Source organism: Micropterus dolomieu, linkage group LG05, assembly GCF_021292245.1.
Source record: "Micropterus dolomieu isolate WLL.071019.BEF.003 ecotype Adirondacks linkage group LG05, ASM2129224v1, whole genome shotgun sequence".
NCBI classification, from domain to species: domain Eukaryota; kingdom Metazoa; phylum Chordata; class Actinopteri; order Centrarchiformes; family Centrarchidae; genus Micropterus; species Micropterus dolomieu.
In genome coordinates this window covers 2,871,592-2,894,634 of record NC_060154.1, presented here as the reverse complement: position 1 = coordinate 2,894,634, position 23,043 = coordinate 2,871,592, and the positions used below count along the sequence as shown (strand labels likewise).

Below are 23,043 nucleotides of genomic sequence, written 5' to 3'. Positions count from 1 at the left end.
CACACGCACCGATTACCTAACATTTTCTACCTTGCACCACTCCTCAAGGCATTGCGTATGGCCATGTAAGGGAATAAAAACAAAGATTGCCGGATACGTCTGCAGCAATTTTTTCTTGTGTGTGTGTTAGAAAGAGAGAGTTGGTGAATAGAGGAGGGCTTCAGTGCTCAGGCAGCGTTTGAGCTCTCCACATACCCTGAGGCCAAATGTCTGATTGAAGACTGGAGTGGCTCTCACTTTAACAAAGACACCTTTATATCCACAGCACTCAGCGCTCACTTTCAGCATACAGTCACACACACACACATACACGCTGACTGTACACGATCAGGTTTCATGTTCTCTATTGTCTAAATGCTTTCCTCACTGACACTTTCCCCATCTGTCAGCGCTCAATCTGAGGCTGCATGGGAGGTGAATACCATCATGAGGAGGGCTGCTCATCTATTAATTAGACATGGGAAGGGGGAGGCGGGAGTTACCCAGGGGACCTCCCTTCACCTCCAGTGTACATCGTGACCTGCGGCTTAATCAACGGGCGCCTCCCTTCGCTTTCTCTGGTATTCCCCTCATCACAGGAGAGGGGAGGAGGAGGAGGAGGAGGAGGAGGAAGATGGTGTGAGGAAACGAGCGGAGAACTTTTTGTACAAGCCTGCTTTTGGTCAATCAGCGGGAGTCTGCGGTTCACGTTCCTGACGGGGAAATATGATCCGTGTTCAACTCTGACATGTAGTGTAGTTATAACAACGGATCTTTCTGTCTGATATGGTCTTTCTGCAGAATTGAAAAGAAAGGATCACTGGTTCTCTGCTTAAATTGACACTGTAATATTGAACCATATTAAAAGCTGCATGAAAGTTTTCTTTGTTGATTAAGTCAATAAAAACATCATGTGAGTGAAAGGTCTGCTTGTGCACTGGTCAAGTCCACAAAGGAACGATTGTGGATCTTTAGAGACTGTTGGGTTTTGTGTGAAGTGATATAAAATTGGTACCTGCTATGCTTTTGTCACTTTGTTTCCTCTGTCCCCGTATTTTTCCACCTCTCCTCTCAGGTGCTGCGAAGCTGTATGCCTACTGGATCGTGGTGAACTTTCGAGAGGCCTACAACATGTTCGCTGTCAACGGGATCCTCTTTAACCACGAGAGCCCAAGGAGAGGTGAGCGCACAGCATGTAATGCATTCTGCGTTTTCATGTCACCACAAAGTCGTAGTTATTTTGGTTGCGGAAATTAGGTTGTTGCAGCACCTGATAGTAATTTATTTATATATTTATGATATTTATTGTCATTGAACATGTACAACAAAATCTAAAACCGTCACTCATGCAGTGGTTGCCTAAAGGTTAGAGAAGTGTCCTCACCGGTTCAATCCCCGGACCGGCAGGAAAATCTGGGTGTGGAAAGTGAACTTGCAGCGCTTGCTCTCCCTCATTTACCAACACTGAGGTGCCCTTGAGCAATGCCATTAACCACGACTGCTCCAGTGGAGCTGCTCAGTGGCCAGCAGATCAGAAGGTGGTGGAGGGCAGCCAGTGATCTTCAGGGCAGTGGTGAACGACTCTCTGAAGCTTTTTCCTCGCTGCTGCTGTGCAGCTGGAAACCACACAATGAAAGAGGAGAAGATTAGAGATCTGTTGTGATCAGGCAGGAGTTGGAAGAAAGTCACATTACTTTATTTAATATAACTTGAACTTTATAATTACACTTACAAATACGTAACAAATAAAGCTATTAATAATACTATTGGTATAGTTTCTTTATAAAGACTTCAACTGTTAACTGACTGTGGGTGTGGGGGAAAGGTACTGACTTACAATGACAAGACACCTTTTTGTTAAAGAAATACAAAAGCACATAAAATCTGAGAATTAAATCATACTCTGAGGCTACAACAGACATGTCAAGGTGTATTTTCTGTGTACAAAGTTCAAATGTTGGTATACAACTAAAAACACAGTTTAAAGCAGTGTTTAACAATCTATTATAAATCCAAACATTGTGAATATATATATATATATATATATATATATATATATAAGGTAAGTTTGCATTTAATATTGTACCATGGCAAAAGTGATCATACAATAGCTGTTATATAATATTAAAAGTAAATAATTCCCAAAACTGCTGTGGTTTTTATCAGATGGCATGTTCGTGAACTGTTTTGCCAGTAAGGAATGACTTTATCATATCATACATCATAGGTTTTTGTGAAGTTCAGGTTACGTTGTGAAAGAAACTCGACATCTCAAACCACAATAAAGCAGTAAAACAGAATAAACACTTGTTGGATTGTGTAAAAGTATTCAATTACATGCTCTATATAGAGTAATATTCATTCATTATGGGAGCCAGGTTTCTCATAACTACTTGAGACACACACACACACACACACACAGATTCTGACATATTGAGTGGGTTGTGGTCACATTTTTAATATGTGCTCTGAGCCCCAAGGGTCGCAGGCGCTGGTTTAACCCGATTTACACGCCACCACGACCCAAAATGAATACCACATGACTTCAGCGCCAGTGTTGCACACAGGTCAGCCGCTCAGGTGTTTATGATTTATCTCCTAATGAAGGCCCTGGCCACGACCCCAGCCAAGGCCAGGGGTCAGCCAGTAAATCCTAATGGGTTACCACAGATAGGTAGGTATGGGAACTGGTATAGTTTGCAGCAAATTCAGCAAAGATGGCGTAGTCGCCATCGAGGTCTTGTTATAAAGAATTTTCTTATCTGGGAATGATGTGTGATTCCGCTAAACAAGTAGAACGGGTTGGATGAAAGGAGGAGTGATGGAGATGAGTAGTGCTGAAGCAGTTTGTTGATCAACAGAAAATAAATAATATAATAATAATAAATACAATAATTGGTTAATCGGTTGGGTTATTTATCGGGCTAAAATGCCAAACATTTTCTGGTTCAAGAGTCTTAAATTTTTGTATTTGCTGTCTTTGTTAATTGAATATCATTGCCTTTTTTGGACAGTTGGTCAGACAAATAAAAAGCATTTTGAAGACGTCATCTTGGGCTCTGGAAATGTTTTTCTGACATTGTATAAACTTTACAATTAATCAGTTAATCAAAAAATTTAAGTTTACAGCCCTAGAGATAAACAAATGGGCAGTTTGAAAGCCCTGTGAAACTGTGAAATCAGAGATGCTTGTGTTCTTTTCCACAAGTACACACAATGACCTTATAAGGGCAAAGCTTGCTGCCAACTCGATAACACGTCCTTAGCCTTTTGGTCCTTTTTTTCATGTCTGTCTCTGACTCTGCCTCTATATTTCCATTTTTGCCACACATACTGCTTTCCTTTTTCTTCCTCTGTATTGCTTCATTGTCCATGTCTTACTGCTCCTTTCTCCACAGTCAGCATTTCTCCGGCAGGCCACTGGGTTTAATCCTGCCGCTTCTATTCTCAGAGTTACGGCTGTTGTTGTTCATAAAGCAGGAACGCTGCGCTGTGATGTGGCCAGATGTCCCACGGCTGCCTTGCACAATCCAGTGTGGTGCTTGTGTTGGCTGGATTGGCCAGTGTTTACCCAGGCCCCCGGGGCTCGCCGTGACCCTGCTGCTGCTTCACTGAGGGGGCGTTTGGCCATGCACTCTGTCACCCACAGGAGGGCTTTAGACAGAGGAGGTGGTGCTTTCAAGCTGCAAACACCCCCACCCCCACCCTCCATTCCTTGTTGGAGTGTACGGTTGTACGTATGTTCTCACATACATCTTGGCGTTGTTAACATCAGATATTAAACAGAGCTGCTTGCTGTATACTCATTTTAAACCCATTAAGCATATTTACCGTCAATTGTTGATAGTTCTCCGAGTTGTAAATTGATTGAAGTGTTCATCACACACAAGCTGGGTGAACTTAGCAGTTATAACAAGGAAATGCAATGACAATGGCTACCAAGGTAAAGATAAAACTTTCTCCTAACTCAAAACCTTCTTAACAGTAAAAACTACACAAGAAATCACTAAAATATACGAAATAAAAATCAACAAGTGGCACTACTAAGTGATTTTGGGAAATTTGGAACACCATCCCTTCGTTTGTTCACGCCCTTGTGGTGAGAGAGATTATGAGAAAGGCTTATTCATTACCTGTCGTTTACGTGCTACTTGTACCTCTGGATAATTAGTCACTAATAAGGGAGGAAGTCCATGATGTCAGTTTCAGTGGCTCTGTCATCACCACTCTCCTGCCCCCCCCTCCCACACACAGGAAAAGCTGTGATGTCATTATCTCAGGGTGCCAGTAGCTATGTGTCTGTGTTTGAGAAAGAAATAGATGTTTGCCTTTTATGAGGGAGTTTTTCCCTTTTAACAACTTGCTGTAATGGCGTCTGCCAAAGTGACCTACCAGTGGTCAATTATCTCCATTGCGCAGTGTGGCGTGTTGGGGTGTGTCACATAGGATGATCTGGTCGCTGCTGGAAATGACTGGAGAGGGAGAAGGGAAGCTTAACTCCAGTACCCCCAGCCTTACTGTCCCTCTGTAGGATTCAACAAGGAGCTCTGTCTCTTACAGCGCCTAGGATGACTTAATCCCTGCAGGAATGCACTTCTGGTTTCTCTTACAGTTCTCGTAAACACCTGACCACTCAACCAATAAACAGCCGATCTCTATTGTTCTGCAGCGAAAGGTCGGAATCGGACAGTCGGGAAGGAAAAATATCCCAGTGGAAATCCAGCGTGAAGAAAAGCAAACAGAAGCCTGCATCTGTCGGCTGGTTCACACCGCGGCTAGCTCGTTTCTGGTTAGCTTAGTTGTTAGCCATAACAAACAGCTCTCACACTGACTCTGAAGAGGGGGATTAGCGTTAGCAGGGGTGCTAAATAGACTCCATATTGCTGTGACACATGAGACAGTGCAGTACTCCACAGCCTATTGGCAAGAGTGATCAGCGGTGAAACCTGTGCAAATAACCAGTTCATATATTTATTTGGTCAAAATATTCAACAAACATACAGGACCTCAAACACCCCAAAAATCTAATATTGACAATAAAAGACACATCACAATTTAATTTATAGTTATTAGCTGAGTGTTGATCTAGGGCTTTGCAGTAAATCAGTGCAGTAATATGTTTTGTGTGTATCCGCTGTTGCTACTACTGACCGGCTTCAGTTGGAGGCTAATCCCCTGGTTTATTTGGGGAAGTCCCATCCATCTCTCCACCCTGAGCGCTCTGTGGTTCATGCTTGGCAGTATAGAATAATAAACTGTTATGTTAGGAGAGAAGACCAGTTAGCATTGGGGAAGTTAGAATAGCACTGCCAAAGTCAATGCTGCCCCCTCAAATACTCACATATACAGCCACTTAGCCTCTACGTGCCTTTCTGCTTTCATTGAGGTTGATCCCAAAAGGTGAGATCCCGTGATAGATTTGTAAGAGAATATGTTTTCCATTTATTGGAGAAGTTATTTTTGAAGGAAATCTTCAGAAGACTCGCTCAGGGGGGCATCAATGGGATTTGGCAGTATCTCGTAAGACTGAACTTGGCGTGGAGCGGGCACTTTTTATTTTTCGGCCTTTCGTCGAGTGTTGATGAGAAAGGGCTGAGTGAGAAGAATCTCAACATCAGCTGAACTGTGGCCAGGTGAAGAGCGGAGTCTGATGCCTCAAAACAGAGCTGATGACAGAGTCCTCTTCTCTCCCAGACATCACGTGCTTGTTGAGGTTTCTACCTTCACTCATCCCCGTTGCCGCCCTCAAATCTGTGTTTGTTGTCCCAGATCACCATGGTAACCAAGAATCTTGTTGACAGAGTGCTGGGTTTGAGCGGTACTAATTACACCACGAGTTGAGGGCACCCCATCGCCTTTCTCAACCTTTGCCAGATCTTCTATGGACCCTTAAGGAGGACAATTGAGACCTCAAAATTTCACTCTACGGTCATTTGATTTAGTCGAAATACTGGATGCTGCCAGACAATTACGTCTTTGTTTTCGATACTAGGGTTTGCTCTCAGTTCTGCAATGTGGAGGTGGTGCTGTCAGTGTTCAAGCTCAAGGAAAACATGTATCATCTACTCCCCATTCTTTCTTCACACCCTCTTTTTCTTTCCCCACACCTTTGCACACCCTGTCCCATCCATCCATTTTGTTGCATCACACCCAATTTTTAAAAAAATGACTTTTTTGTTCTTTGTTTTTGTCTTCGCAACCCCCCAGCTTCATTCCGACCCTCCTCGCATCACATTTCTTTCTCTCTGCACCCTCCCTGTCAGCCCAGTACGAGGGCAGCAGTCTGTCAGGTGTGAATAGACGCTGTGCTGGCGGAGCTGAGCGCATGACCTCTTTTGGATGTAATGCAAATATTCTCCCTTCATCGAGACTCCAGAGATCAGTCAGAATGTGAATTGTGCAATAACAGTGATGGCAGACTCTGACAGGTCTTTGGCCAGGGTGGAATTTGGCCAACCCCCGACCTGGGTAAGATTCCTCCTGCAGAATCACTCAGTATCGCTGCAAGTCAGGTTAATTTTGTTCATAACTCAGTACAGATAAAGAAGATGGGAATGAGATGAGGATGCACTCATTTTGACGTAAACAGTGCTACAGGGTCGATCTAAATTGTGAAACGTGTGGGAGTGGAGGTTGCATTTTTCACTTCAAATCTACCGCAAATCCTTTCACTCCCCTAGGCCATTGCTCAAAGACAGAGTTGGATTATGGGATTTGCAGTTCTGGTTGAACTCCAAAACAGGTGTGTAAACCCTGTGTTGAGGTAACCTAAGGGTTTCTATTACAACTGTGGCAATCAAAATTAAGTCTTGGCTATTTTTTCTTTAGCTTTAGAATGTAGCCAGTTCAGACAAGCTCGGGATAGAAATGACTCAACTGTAAAATATCTGGAAATTAGGTAGAATGAGTCTCTGTGTTCAACGTTTTAAAGAGAAGTTGGCAGTCTGTCCTATTTTTGGAATGTGTCTCATTAAAACAATCTGCGTTACCAAGTATTTTCAGATTTTTATTAAGAAAAGGAAGAACTTAGTAACATCCTGCAAATCACCTTGGAACTGGTTTACGTGGCAATGCAAAACATACGGCAAGTCTGAAGTTGGAAGAGGAGACTTGGCTTAGGAAGGAAGTGGGTGTTCTACCTGTGTAAATGTAACATAAAATATCAGTTTGATAAATGTCTGATATGATGCAAGACTTGAATTCACTCCGCTTTTTCCAGAGCGAATGAGCCATTTGGCTGAGCCGTGACTGCACATTATGACTTCAGAATAAATGTTACAGAAGAGTGATTTGAATAAATCACACTGCGGTTGAATCTCAATTAGTAAATGCTCATAAATACGCCCACAGACAGGAATATAAGCGAGTGTTAGTCAGACATCTTGAGGTCTGAGTGTGTAAGGGCTGGGCCGTCACACAGTTTGAAGACAGACTTCATAAGTCACCTTTCTTTAGCAGCATGGTTCTAACAACAGAATCTGTTGAGTAACCAAGGCCAGTCAAGCCAAAATCCCCTCAAACCCACAGTCTCCTCCCTGACTCTCCCACACCCGAGCCCCCAGCTGACAGCTCCCGTCCCCATCCTGTCTGGGCCCACATGGCCTGGCTCTGGATGGGAGACATCTCTGCACATTTCTCCTCACCCTCGTCCTCCTCCTTTTTCTCCCCATACTTAAGCCCAGCTGTGCCAACGAAGCCCGTGTGTTACGTGTTTCCTGTCACTTCTCTGGCCAAAAAATTAAGAGGAATGATGGAAAAAAAAAAAAAAAAAAAAGAAAAGAAACGGTTAAGTGAGAATGAGAGAGAGAGAGAGAGAGAGAAAGAGATTGAGTGTCCGTTTCTGGCATGGGTTTTGCTGTCTGCTCAGTTTTCACGGCCCATGGTTTTATTAGACTTTCCGCCGGGCAAGGTTAAACGGCCACCACTGCCCTGTTTGGGCTCGAAACCTCCTGTTAGTCCCCCTGGCTCCCCTCGCCTGCCTCCACTCCCTCCTCCTGGCTGTCCTGCGGTGCCGCTGCCAGTAAAGGAAACACATTAACACCCTGGCCAGCAACAGAGCAGGCTTTGTCCACAGCCAGGCAGACCGGTCCATTAGGCCCATGCTCTAGTCCACACCGCACCAATTAGAGCAGACAGGGAGCAGAGCCACTCCAAACAGAGGTGTGAGCTTTACAAGGAGACTACAGGTGTGCTTGGGGGGAAATAATGCACTTTATTACTGATTGGGTGTACAGTGCTACACTGGATCCCTCTGCCACTTTTTTAAGAGCCAACTCGGCTCTGCAGAGTTTTGACAACCTGTGTTTAACCTGCAAACTTGAGTTTCCCTTGGATGTTGGATGAAATCAAACCCCTGCCTTCCAATTTACCGTAGTTACCAATCTGGGCTAGTGTTGCATAGCCTTGCTTCACTGGGTTGTAACATTATAATATGGTGAGATGCAACTAATGAAAATGTATCATGTAATACATGGATTATTTTTTGATGAACAATTAAATCTAGAAATGTAATAACCAATAGTGGGAATTAGCCTTCAAAATTTTCCAGAGCCCAAGATAAAATTGTGGGCTTATCAGACAAACAATCAGAACCTTCAAAATATTTAATTTACAGTGTTATTAAAGAAAAGAAACAAAATAGAGAAACAAAATAGAACAAAAGCTGAATATAGCAAAAAGTGGAATGTGCGCACAAATGTGCTCAAGTTGTGTGCCCAATGTAAACTTAAAGACGGCTTTAAATCATGTTGCAATGTTTAAAGCAGCAAATACTGACATTAGAGAGGGTAACGCATCATATGTTTGACTCTTATTGGCCCAAATACTTGAATCGATTATTAAGTTGTGAGACTAAGGGAAACCGGTTTAAAATAAGAACAGTCAAAATCGAAGCTGCAGAATCTAAGAAAATACTTTTAGCCTCTAGTATGGGTCAAGATTTCTTTACCTTTGATAATCCAACTTGATAGCATCTTTTCATTAGACTGTTACACAGGCTCTCAGTTAAAAAGCTCAAGCAGAGATAACTTTGATGACGTCACAAGGAGCTGTTTTCTCAGACTTTCTCAGAAGTTTCTTTGGAGCCACATCATAGTAATATTCTCCATGACTGATCAACTGATCGTGTGTAAAATCTATGGAGTTCCCCTTTAAAATAGTTGCCGATTCAGGTGTCTGTCCACTGACCAATTGCTTAATCATTTGAGTGCTGGATATATGACATAGGACGGTTGTGTGTAGCTGCATGGTAAATAACCCACATCCTTGGATGAGCCTATCTAACTGATGTGGATGAGAGTGAAGCTGACAGCCATGGATGTGTCTGATGAATAATTAACATTTGACTACAGTTAGCAGGAGCAGTGGTACCTGCCAGAACAGATGACCTGCCAGGTTAGAGAACAGCCCCGGGGCCATATGAGACAATGAAACAAGTCAGGACGGGGTCTGACATCGGAGGGGGTTTCCACCACAATTTATCTACGCTTTGTAGACACATGCTATTTCTTAATAAACGTGTGATTTATATTGATTTAAATTCAGAATAATAGATTGATTTTGAGATCGGATTTCTTAAATATTTTTTTAAAGCGGTGCTTGTGGTACGATCCAGAGAAAGTCTGAAGACTGTATAGAGCCCCATTTAAACTTGATTAAACTCCAGCTCAACATGGCGACAAAGCAGCGTTGACATGGGGGCCATGTGACCTGCTACCAACACACAACATGCTATATTTTCTCAAATAAGCGTGTCTAACCTTCTCTGGTCTGTTTTTGCTCAGCCTGCCCAGGGCTGTCGCTTTCCTATGAAATAATTACTACAAATTTGGTGCATTCGCATGATTGGGTTCATGGGATTTTCCTGTGTCTAAATGGAGGCTCTGCTCCATGTCAGGGCAACAAGGATACAGTGTCGAGACAGAGCTGCTGTATTTTGACCAGGACAGGCTCAGAGCTAAAAGGCAACATTCATCCCAGACATGATGAGTTTAAAAAACAGCATGTAGGAGCTCTTAAGAGGTCTCCAAGAGGTTCACGCAAGGTTGTGGGAGATTTAAGCATGGTAGAGATGTTGTGTGGGCTAAAAATAGCCAAGTCTTTGATGCAAGCTTCAAGCTTTCCTTTGAAATTATATTTTCAAATATACCCACATATCTGCCGTATTGGCTTTTGTACATAAGACACAAGACTTTAGCCAGAGCTAAACCTACAAGCTCTAATAAGCTGTTTCAACTAAGATGGTGGCATAATCAGACATGACACCCTAAAATTTAGCGTTGATTTCCATCATTATAATGCTGTGTTTGGGTTGGAGGTCTGGTGCATTTATTTGCATGCTCTCTTCGCAGGCATCTTTTCAGAGAAATTGACACCAGCCCTCAGTGTCCCGCCAAAACACCCAAAAACATCTCTAACCCTTCATAGCGGCACAGAAATAGTCATTAGTAGCCCATTAGTTTTCCCACCGATAATATCGCCACGTGTGACTACTCGGAATGAGGAGCACCGCTGGGTGATCTGGCAGATGAATTTGCTGTTGGATGTGGTGATTCTGGACTGGACATTGCACCAGCAGAGCCAGGGTGGTCCTGTTTGGTTGTCATTTTTCTGTGGAACTTGCCTGTTCCTTATTTAGTGTTGACAGAGTGATGGGCTGAGATTTGTCTTGGCATCTTGCCAATGTGACACTGAAACAGTGAATTAGACAGGAAAATGAGAGAGGAGAATCTAAAAGGATCTCGTGGCTGTAATGTGAGGTTGTAATGAATTGATTTTACTTGGGGTGGCTTTTTGCTTGAGTTTTTGCTTTGGCTAAAGAGGACTTGGAGCATTAGTAGAGGTTTGGAAGGCTGTGTATGTGTGTGTGGTGATACAGTGTTATGTAGACATTTTGTGGGGATCTCTAAACTCCGTCCTCAACGTGGAGGCCTAGATTTCACTTATCTGCTCTTTTTTTTCTGCATTTCTGACTGTCTATGTTTGTATGTGTTGGACCTAGCTAAACCTCTGTAATATTTATATCCTGTGTGAGCTGTAATTGAATTCAGAAGATGCCAACAAAGCATTTTTAATGTGTGTTTTAGGTTCAAACTTTGTGACGCGTAAGATCAGCCGTTCTGTGGCAAAGATTCACCTTGGCCAACTGGAGAGTTTCAGCCTGGGCAACCTGGACTCCAAGAGGGACTGGGGCCATGCCAAAGACTATGTGGAGGTAAAGCACACACAACCATAACCACACACAAGCCTAAAGAAATAGACACAAACTGTGTGTGCACTGCTTAAGAGTTGAACAGGGTTCAGATGTGCACATAGCATTAACAGGGCATGTTTTCCCAGATCATTTGAGGCCGCAATATGCGATCTGCATGAAGCCTTCTATGATTCTTTGCCAAAAGAGAAACAGAGATAGAGAAAGGGGGGTGGCAGGAGGAGAGAGAGAGGGCCTCATGCTGTGAGGCCACAGACTGCACTCTGGTTTCCCACAACTCACCCATGTCCCAGATCCCTTCAGGCCCCCATCACCATTCCCCGAACGCCCGCAGAAGAAAGAGAGATATTAAGAGAACGCTGCGTCCTGGGGACGATGACAGAAATATGGTGTTTGTGTTAACGTAATGGTGCCAGCAGCAAGCAGAGAAAGGAGTGGGGAGATGAAACGAAGAGTGGGGTCGTCCAGGAGCAGACTCAGTGTTTCTGAATGTCTGTGTTTTTCCCCCTGTGCATGTGTGTGTAAGGAAGCGCACATTCCTATGTGTGTGTCACAGTGTGTGATAGGTTAAGGTCGGAACACGTGTGTGTGGCTGTTGAGATGAAAGACTCGACGGGTTGCCATGTCTGACAGCAGACCCCTCACTGCTGGCCGTGTTATTATTAGGAGGTGAGGGTGGTGGGGGGCGCTCTTTGAGATGGGAGTGGGGGTGAGGAGGTTACACCGGGGATCCTCGGTTTAACTGTAGATCATAGTGTGGGGTCACTTTGTCAGAGCAAAATGGGAGTGAAGCAGCCGCTCACGCTGTTAAGGCGGGGCGCGGATGCGTCGATGGCGTCAGTGAAGCATCAGTCACTACCTGACACAAAAAGACTTCTTTCAGTCATATCCATATTTTAACCACACTGAATAATTTTTGCCTCCCGTGGTAGGAAGTCGGAGTTGAATTGGGATTAGTAAAATGGAAGCACAAAAAGTTTGTTGTTTTTGAAAAAAAGATCTGTATGTGATAGATGTATAGTATTTCACTGTCACGTGAATGGATTTCACATGTGAAAAAATAAAGGACGGTGTACCTGTATAAAATGCCTCAATGCGATCTAAAAATCTAAAAAGTGATGTAAAAGTCCACTAAATTTTTCTCAGACAGATAAAAAGTGCTTTGACAATGTTTCAACTTGAGTAAACAGTTTACGTTTGACCCTACGTCTTGAACGTACAGAAACAAGAGGATAAAGGTACAAAACTGGAGAGAAGCAGTCACTTTGGTGTGAATAAAGTGAGGAAAAAAATCTGCTTCACCATTGATGTGAACACTTCTTTTGTTTGTTTTGCATTAAACTCTCTTTAGTGAATTATGAGTGCAAATAATCAGAGAATGTTTAGTATTTTGTTGGTATTTAGCATGGAAAACTGACAAACAAATTTTTTATATTTTTACCCAATGGCCATAAAATAAACTATTTTATTATTTATGCATCCAAGTGACTTTAATGATGCTATTTAGAGAAGTATTGATTATTGTTTTTTTTTTTTTTTTTTTACATTAAATTTACAATGAGGAAAAACAACTTCCAGAACCTGTGGCTCTGCCCACTTTGCTACTATGTGAAACAACAAGACTGGTTCTCAATCTCAAATAAAATTCTGGTTGTTGGGTCACATTCAGCAGGTTTCTTCATCCTGTTATGTCTGACTGACCACTTTTGTACCTAATATGTAGTACGTGTAAGCCTGTGTTGCTGCATTCGCCTGTCCAGGGCACCCTGGCTTGAGACGCTCCAGGTTTCCTGTGGGAACGGTTGACATTCCAGTTCTGGGGAATCGGGCACCTCCTCGCTGTGCTTCTCCAGTTTCGGAAAGGCGGATTTTCGGGAAGCCAAACAGAAGCTCGAGGTGCTGAGGGGAACTGACGGAGGTGGAGGACGAGGAGGAAGGGGGAGAAGATGAAGGCAGGAGGAAAACAGACGTGTGTTTGTGAGACGTTTGTACATTATGCATAAATAAAACATCTCTCCTGCTGAAAGTTCACCCCGCCCTGCAGACCATCAAAGGCCGTGACTGTCACCACGACCCACTCTCTGCCTCTCTCTGAACACTTTAAAATATCCATCCAGCCAGCGTCAGCACTGTGTTACCATGGCAAAGCCAAACAACTGGCAATTTGTAAACAGAACCATGTGTGTCTGCTTTAGGCTGACAACTGCTTTTCCTCCCTCTCTCTCTCTCCCTCTCTGCACCCCACCCAGGACAGGGAAATTGCTTGTAATTGGCTGTAGATGGATTGCGGGTGGCAGGAGGGGCGTGCTGTGTGTCTGCTCTAACGACGTCTGAAGGCGTGCGGCTGGCTGGGCATCATCTCATCCGGGTATCGGATGTCTGTCCCAGGCAGGCAGACAGACCTGGAGCTACCCCGCTACTCTCAATGGAGTCTTTATTATTATTATGGTATTATGGAAAAGATGCTGGAAGCTGAATGCTTTAGTATAAAATCGACAGATAAAATAATTTAAATCTTCCTGATCTCTTTTTCCTCAAAGGGGTTAAGCTTTGGACTTCTTCAGTTTGTGATGGTGTTTGAAACATTTGGCTGCCCTTTTTTTGAGTGCGGTTTTCTGGGATTTTGCGAGAGACAACACATTTCTGAATTTGAGCACGCAAAGGAGAAAAGGAAACCCACAGCAATCACTTACTAAAGACTTTATCTGAGCAGATAAATTATGTTTGAGTTTGCCATCTTTACTTTCCTCCCTGCTCCTTCCCCTCCTCCCAGCCTGTGCCCCCACCTTGAGTTGGCCCATGTTGGGTACAGCTGTTTTGAGCCCCCCCTTCACCTCCTCCCCTTCTGGCTGCAGTGAGCCATTTCCTGTGCAGAGAAGAGGACTGGCTGGGAGGGAGCAGGAGCAGAAGTTAGCCTAGTGGTTTTGGCCCTTTCTCTCCCCTCCGGCTCAATCCTGCCTCACTTTGTCTTTTTGTCTGTTTCCTCTCCTGCCTTGTGTTTTTTTTTTTTTTAATTCTTTATGTCCCTCCCGCCTCTTTTACTTTAACCTTTCTGGTGTTTTGTGCTCTTGAAAAGCTGCGTCACTAGATCAGTGCCACACCAAACTGTTGCTCCCTCTTGTCCGGCTCTCATCCACCCAGTTACCAGCTATTTCCCTTTGACATCCAAAAATTGGCTCTTATTTTTCCCCTGACTGGAGCTGGCGTTGCTGTTCTCGCTGCTGTAGCAGGGCAGAAACTATTGCCAGATGAGATGTGGCTGACCTGCTGACACACAGTCCAGACAACCCCTCCTCCCTGCTCTTGTCTTATTCGCATATTTATTTTCATAATATAATTACCTGTGAAATTCTGGTCTTTGAAAGGTGTTTTTTGCGGTCTTACAGTGTGTGTGTGGTTGCCCCTGTGTGGCGGTAGCTGTCTGATTCCTGGCATTGTGTGGAGGCAGCAAGGTGACAGGACAGCCCTGATGGTGTCATTTTTCACCTCCTTTATTTTTCTTATCCTTTTTTTTGCTGCCGCAGCTGCCTCTCTGTGCAGTAATGGTTACAGATGAGGCTAATTAGCCAATCACAGCGCAGATCAGGGCCAATCACAGATGATTGATGAGAGCTTGGGGCCATTCATCACATGTTTTTGGCCTTGGAGGTGACAGCAGGGCAGGCTCGGGAACAGGGTACAGTAAGCAAGACATTTACGTCTACATTTTGAACATTTTGCTGAGGCGCTTATCCAGAGCGACTCAGTTTGCAAAAGGGCCTCATTATCTTTCCAAAAGACATTTTGACAGGACTTGATCGTTGAAGGACATTGAATGTTGTGGAGGTCAGACATAAGATGTGTTATTTTTGGGAGCGTGTTTAAGCCCGACAGGTTTGATGTTTTGTACCTTAAGATAAAAATTTGGGGTTCATCACGACTTAACAAATCCAAGTATTCTACCACTTTATACAGCTAATGTTTAATTCAGTTCAGTTGGCCACACAGCCAAGCTGATATAATTGTTGGTACTGACAGCACAGTTCCAACTTTGGCTGCAACGGAAGATTATTTTCATTATCAATGACTGCGTTGATTATCTATCTCAGCTTCCTTGAGTCCATGGTGATGTCTTTTATAATGTCTGGTTTTGTCAGACCAACAAAACCCCAAAATATTTAGCGTATAATCATAGAAAAATAACAAATATTCACATTGGAGAAGCTGAAACCAGAGATTCTTGGCATTTTGGCTTATAAAATGAGTCAGAATTATAATAGATTATCAATTTTCTGTAGTTTGATTGATTGATTGACATTTACTTATACATTGATTAATTGTTGCATTTGTAAAGCATCACATAGGCTAATATCACATTACAATACACAGTACAGATACAACACATGATTTTGACACTTTCAGCCCTGTGCTGCATATTTACTGGCTGCTGTAGGATTCAAATGTGTGCAGTGAAACTTATAAAGGCTCACTAGTTTACGTTGCCCTGTTGCAGAGGGCGCTGTCCCCTTGCTATACTGTACGTGTACTCTGTGGTATAGATTACTATGTTAAATGTGTTCCTGACCTGGATCTTTACAGCAGTGATTCAGGGAGCTGATAAATACCTTTGCCTGCTCTGTAAGGTTTTAATAAACACAGCTGGAGTGGTAAAGAGCTAAAATGGGAGCTAATGGGGCAGAGGAGAGGGAGCGTTAGGTTTCATCACCAAAACCTCCTGACTACAACTACAACTCTCTGACCCCTCACCTTAATAATGTCATCTCTTGAGATTTGTGTGTGTGTGTGTGTGTGTGTGTGTGCGTGCACGTTTATGTTTTGTGTGTGTGCTCTGCAGGGGGTTAGACCGAGTGTAGATCATTTAGTGTGAGAGAGACTGACAGAAGCTACTGTCATGTTGATTTGGCATCCCACACAAGCTGGATGAATAAACGACAGCAGCTGTGTGTGTGTGTGTGAAGGGTTTATAGTGTTAATTGCAGGTGAAATTCGACCCATGGCCTTGCAGCAGCTCAATAAACTGGGGTTTGCCCCCCCTGTGGCTCGGAGCAATAAAACCTCACTGAACCTCCAGCAACCTCATTCACTCACACACACACTGGGCTTATTTCACCAACATGTACATTTACAGGGCATGATAGCTTCACATAACAAAAATATTTAATGTCTTTTTTAAGCACAGATAAAGGATATCTGATCCCTGGTTTGGTTCTTAGAGCCATAAAATTATATTTGGAACAGATATACATTTCAGTGGTTCTCGAGAGTACTTCTTGGATTTTAGGGATACAAAAATTAAAAAGGATTTCAGATAACAGTGTTAATGCTTATAATCTCTCTGATTTTATATTTATCAAGTGAAATCCTTAAGGTGCAGAAAATTATAAATATTATTATTGCAGTGTTTTTTTTTTTTGTTTGGCACGTTTCAATATTTTGTTATCTTTGTATTTTAAAAATGTTCATAGAAATACCCATACCTTTTTTTTGTTTTATACAACTGGATAGACTTATTGTGCTGTGCTTCTTCACTGTTTTGTCAAGTAGGTGATTAAACAAATCACCTCTTTATTTCTGCATTAATTATTCCTTATGCATATTTGAATGTAAGCGATCAATACACGTGTGGGCTGAGGCTTTGCATTGAAACTTAGTTGTGCTGTTTTTGATTAAAACATGACAGAAGAGAGTTTCACTCAAACAGATAGAGAAGAGGCACAGGAGGTGAGATTTGATGATAAGAGTAATGAATTGGATGAGAGTCTTAAAATAGATCTCCAGGGAGGCGCTCTTGACCCATCTGGGTCCAAATCCTAAATCATCATCAAACATGGGGTGAGTATTTACTGTGGCATCATACCAGCGTTACAGAGAAGAGGTTCAGAGGGAGTCAGAGAGCCGCAATACTGAGGATTTTTACAGTCCAGATAATTTAGAGCTGAGGGAAGATAAATGGAGAAAGATTTTGTAAAACTGACTCCCTCTTGCTGCTTTAACAATAGAAGAGCAGATAACAGACAGATCTATGACTGTAGAGATTTTGTGAGTAGGGTTACACTGAGTATCTGGGGTTTTGTGTGTTCCTGTATGCATGTGTACGGGGCCAAAATTTCATCAGGAGCATCTGCAGCTTTACAATCAGAAACCTGACCCAGGAGCTTTCAGGGGTTTTCAGGGAACGTCTGTCTTTTTTTTCTTTCTGTTCCTGTTCTGTTCATTTTTTTCTTACCTCTCAGTTTAATCCCCAGTAAGTATTTGGCAGTACACCTCTGGGTGATTGGCGGGAAGAGTTGGATCGAATCTGTGATTGGCTGGATTACATCTGGTGAAGGGAATGACAGAAGGGTTACTGGAGGTTGTGTTAATTTGAGAGATTTCTACAAATAAAATCAACATTACTCTGTTCCTACCGGCAACATGGCAGAGGTAACCCAAAACTTGTTTTATTGGGATTTGATTGCTGCAGTGTGAACAGTCCTTCAGTTAGAACTTGACAGTTTTCTGTTATTCTTATTCAGTGCTCCATATTGTGCTGTTTCCTGCAATTGGTAAACTACATCCTGTGATTAGTTGTGATATGTAGGCCTATTTCTGGTTCACCTGCTGTGTATTTATACACCTTTGTCTTATTTGTACCTCAGTGGTTATCAAGTTTATGATTGCAGCACCTTTAATTCATATTTGAGCCTGAATCATGTTGATGATTTGACATTGATTTCAAATGTACAGAAGTTAATTTTGCAACTATTTATTTTTTTAATATAATGGTTTGCTCTTGGAAATAATTTGATTGGAGATGGTTTTTGTTCATTCGTTTTAGGAGAACAAACCCTCCTCATCCATACTATTCTACTGTGAGTTGCTTGAGAGTAATTTGTTTATTTTTTAAGAAAGACCATCTCCTCATCTGTTACTTGTTTCATGACACATAAGGGGCTTTAAATAATCTTCTAAAAAAAGAGGAGCTTTATTAGTTGATTAATCCTGGAGCCATGGACAAAGTAGATTTTGTTGACAGGTAAACAATTAAAAATCCACAAATATATTATTACATTTGCTTTTTTTTATATACTGTACATATACTGTAAGTCTATGATTTGTCTTTGGAACCTAATTCTTCAAGTTCAGCATTTACTTTAGATCTCAGCTTTTGGATTCTTTGAAGTGCTCTGGAAAAAAATAATCAACGATGTCATTACAACCGCAAACTCCATCTGGTAAGGGAGATTGTGTGACACAAGTGAAATCTCCAGAACAGCTACTACAAGTCATATCTTTTCCTTGTGAGCAATATGAAATGTGTTGTGTTTTTGTCAACCAGTCACTATTGGTTTTGGTTCTCATGGTTCTCCTTTTTTCAGGAGCAGGCAGTGAAGATGATTATATTTGACACTAATAAAGACTTTATTTTCCTGTTTCAAGACTGTTATACTCAATAAAACACTGGAAGTCAAGAACCTACAAAAATACTGCACCAAAATAATCATCCTCCTCCAGTTAAAGAACAACTTTTGGAAGTTGTAATGCAAATTTATTTCAGATTTAATAAGATTTTAGTGCGGTATTGATTGTGAGTGCAAATCATTTTTCAATTATTGGAACCAAAGATTCATAATAAACTTAAAACTAGGCACGCCTGAGACTTTTTCTGCTTGAAGGAGTCGAAAACACCCAAGTGGTACTTGCCATTGCATTTTAGCACAAACTAGAGATGGTCTGTCCAGCTGGACGGCTCTGACAGCTCTGGTATGAGGATTGTCTTTCTGTAGGTCATTTTTTTTTTTAAAGACGAGAAGTTGAAAGTCCTTCATGTTGGAAAGAACTTTTTGGACTCACTTTGCAGTAGGAGCTTTCCATGTATTTTTTACAGCTTGAATATAAGGAATACTTTTTTTTATAATAGTCAAAAGAAGAGAAATGATCTTGCCATTGAGTTTTAATGGTACTCTAGAATTTTCTTTTCCCAAGTTTTTATCGCGTGCGTGTGCGTGCGTGTGTGTGTGCTGCAGCAGCTGGCTGTCTCTCTCTCTCAGAGTGACAGGCCTAAGCCCTCCCCTGCTGGGTTGAGGATGAAAGCAGATGCTGTCCTTCTTCTTCTGCCGATCTGTTTTTCTCTCCTTTCTCCTCGCCGCCTTGTGTAACCAGAATCCTCAGCTTTCATATGAAGCCTGCAGGATAGTTTGCACCCCGGAGTCCTGTAGAAAGCAAAGGCACACATACGAACATAGACAGGCTGACAGTTAGCTACACAAACGGACATATAGAAAGACAATACAGACACACAGTTATACGACAATATGCACGTTATTCATAAAAGGAAGGAAACAACAAAGCCAAAGTCAGCTGTAATACTCTACTCCAGCACTATGGAAACTTTTTAAACAGCCCCTAATTCAATTTTGAAAGTTATAAACAAAACGACCCAAAAAAAAAAAAAAAACTTAATACAACCAAACTGTTGCTTTGTGTGTATTTGTTTTTAAAACCAAGAAAAGGAAATTGAGCCAATAATGAAAATACACTCCGACAAATTGACATAAAGTTTAAACTTTGAAGCTAGTATCTTAAATATTGTATGTTTTTCCTCATGCACATTGATTCCTGTTTTGTGCTATCAAGTAATAAGAAGGCTCAGTACCCTGCTGGGAGTTTAACAGGTCGGGGCAGGAGGGAAAGTGTCAGCTGGCGTGATGAGTAGTGGTGTGAGAGAAAAGAATTTTAGACAGAAGGGAGTCCATGGACTTATATTTGTAAATTACCAAAGTTCCGGCAATACTGTAGTGTTAAGAACAACTTAACTGGTAATTGGTTTTAGACCGGTTTGATTAATCTGAGACCATATGGCTGTATACTAAACTGCTTCATGGCCTCATGTATAGCCAGGTAGCTGCGGTGTTATGCTGTGTTATGCTGCTGTGTACCCCGCCTTTCGCCTGATGTCAGCTGGGATTGGCTCCAGTCCCCCGCGACCCTGTACGCAGGATCAGGATAAACGGTTGACGATGGATGGATGAATGGATGGAACTTGCTGTATGCTAAATTTTTGTATTTTGTGAGTATTTGCAGCTTTATCCATATTTGGTACCAGTATCAACTTGCTTCATTCGTGTCCTGTATATATCATACATTCTTTGTGTATGTAGTAAATGTATTTGTTAAGTTAGTTGCAGTCACTTTGTTTATATATTTTCTATGGCAACATGTTGCTTTGGGCTTAAAATCTGTGTGGTAGCACTGATGATACGACGTATCTCAGTTTTGTTATAATACCACTAATACCTTAAATATTAGCATGTTCTCCTACAAAACCCTTTTTTCATTTAACAAAAGAATCCAGATTTCTCAAATGCTAAATGTTTTAGCAGTCACAATAGGAAGTTTGTCCAATTATGTATGTTATTATATATAAACACTAGTGATGCCAAAAAGTCTTACAGAATATCAGTGAAGATTTTCAGTTATCCAGGTCATAGTTATCCTAGGAGGTTTCAATCATTTGATAATTTAACCTTACTGAATTAATTAAATTGCAGTGAACCGAGAGAGAGAGAGGGCAGCAGTAGGTAGGGATCCCACAGCTGGGACACTGAGCTGAGACACTCCCTGATTGGGAAGCACAAGTGTGAGAGGCACGCTAATGCAATAATCCCTCCCAGTCCTTTGTGTGTGTATGTGTGTACTTGTGTCTTGTCCTACAGAAAAGGATGAGTCTCATGTAGTGACATTTTAGGGAGTATCGGTGTGAGTCAGCTGGTGAAGTGAAGCCTGCAGTGGTCTAGCAGACAAGACTGATGGAGTAGAGGGGGTTGGGGGGGGTCATCTTGTTTTAATTGTCTAAGGAGTCTGGACGAGTCTTTGGGACTGGAATGTGTGTGACCTCCTCTCTCCTCCTTCACACTCTCTCGCTCGCTCTCTGTGTCTCTCGCTCTGTCAGACGGTTGAGCGGCTCGTGGGAAGATTCTCCGTCCAGACTGCAGAGTGTCGAAATCAAGCCAAATATCACAAGAGTCTCAGTCACAGTCTCTGCTCTTTTCACTCTCTTACTGCTCCCTCCCTCTCCCTTCTCCTTTTTTTGCGATTACATTTTTTGTCTGACTCATTGACCTCTTTGATACTCAGCTATCTGTGCACATCTGAGTGTGTGCACATGCACGTGTAGTCACACTGCGTGTGTGTGTGCACATGCACGTGTAGTCACACTGCGTGTGTGTGTGCACATGCACGTGTAGTCACACTGCGTGTGTGTGTGCACATGGGAATATCAATATCACTTTGTCTATAAGAATAAATAGCTCCAGTTGTGCACATCTGAAAAGTATTTGTTTGCATGTGCTTGCTTGTTAGTATGATATATTGCTTTTACTTAAAGTTTTATACTGTTGTTCTCCTGCTGCTTACGTCCTTCTTTTCTGTGTTTTCCTGTGTTTCCCCTAAATAAGGCCATCTGTGGTGCACAGTCAGTTTTAACATAGAAATATATGTAAATAATTTAAATTCTATTATTTAATGTTGTATCGATTTGACCAAGTGCACCACAGCTCTTTTATGTGCAGGCTCTGAGTTAGGATTGTGTGATGGTATTAATGGGTTCTTATCCATTAGGTTTTCCAAAACACTTTCTAATTCTGCCATTACACCCACAGAAACTGAGAAGAGCTGACGGAATTCAGTAAAAGCAATGCATAAAAACTCCACTTAAAAATTCATGTCTGTTTGTAAGGGATCTGATTCATTGGTAGACCACCTAAAGTGGTATTTTAGGCTGTACATGAATTTAAATGACTAAACAGCTTATGCTATTTTAAAATCCCCCTAGCTTCATGTCTGTTTACTATAAACTGTATTATGCAGTATAATTTAAGGAGTATACACATTTTGTTGTATTTGGTAAATGTGTATATTTTTACATTTACAGTCAATGTATTGTAAACGTTTTTGAGTAAGTTATTCATTTACACCTGTATTCTTCTTTATTTACTGTATTTTTATTTTTGTCACTTGACTGTGAATGCTGTCGTTGTCACCTTTGTTTTTTTTTTTTAATGGTGCTTTTTGTCAAGGACTCCGTAATCCTGCTTTAGATATGTGGTATTTTAAATTATTTATGATTTTGTAATTGTTATCCTTAAACTTCTACAACAGTGCTTTGTCTTGACATCTGCAAGCACCCCGTGGAAGAAATATTTTCACTTTAAATAAACTTTAAATAAAATAATCAAGTTCTAATAGCTAAAAACTCCATAATTAAGTTAACTTGGGTCCATGTCCAGATCACAAACATTGCCTTTGTTGCTCTTCACTCAGAGGCCACTACCTATGCAGAAATGCCTCATTTAACAAACTAATTTTGTGTTTTTTAATGAGCTGAACTTGCCTCCAGGTACAGCAAAGGAGTGAGTCAGATCCAGGCAGCATTTTCCCGCCAGGCCCACTGAGAGCTGAGCGCTGCCTCTAGTCTATTGAGCGTGGCAGAGACGGCATCCCAACCAGTCCACTTCACACAGGCCTGATGGCTTAAATGGAATGGAAACATTTGTTGGGTCACAGCACTGAAAACTTGTCTTCCTTCATCTCACAACGCCAAATGGCTTCCTCATGTTGTCTGTTTTATATTAGACTTATAGTAGATCTGTGTTCACACAGGCTTATAATATTAAACTGGGCATACATCCCTGTATGACACACAAACCTCACACACAGACACACACATACACAGATACTTTACACTCACAAACATGCCAGCATGCACAAACACACGTTTGCAATATCTGGGCAATTTAAAGAACAAGGTCACTGTATTAAATGATACATTGTGCTTGTGTTAACGTTGTTGTACACCTATTCAGACACACATGCAT

At 41.9% G+C, this 23,043-nt stretch overlaps 1 protein-coding gene and 1 long non-coding RNA gene across 2 annotated transcripts in view; both read left to right on the top strand.

The window, feature by feature from the left end:
- Positions 1-23,043, top strand: part of gmds (GDP-mannose 4,6-dehydratase) — a 177,830-nt gene that overhangs the window by 63,060 nt on the left and 91,727 nt on the right. The window contains exons 6-7 of the mRNA XM_046049763.1: positions 1,055-1,159; positions 11,064-11,191. Coding sequence (XP_045905719.1) covers positions 1,055-1,159; positions 11,064-11,191 — 233 coding nt within the window. The remainder of the gene's footprint in view (positions 1-1,054; positions 1,160-11,063; positions 11,192-23,043) is intronic.
- LOC123971126 overlaps positions 14,830-23,043 on the top strand; it is a 28,581-nt gene continuing 20,367 nt past the window's right edge. The window contains exon 1 of the long non-coding RNA XR_006825134.1: positions 14,830-14,864. This is a non-coding gene — a long non-coding RNA (uncharacterized LOC123971126). The remainder of the gene's footprint in view (positions 14,865-23,043) is intronic.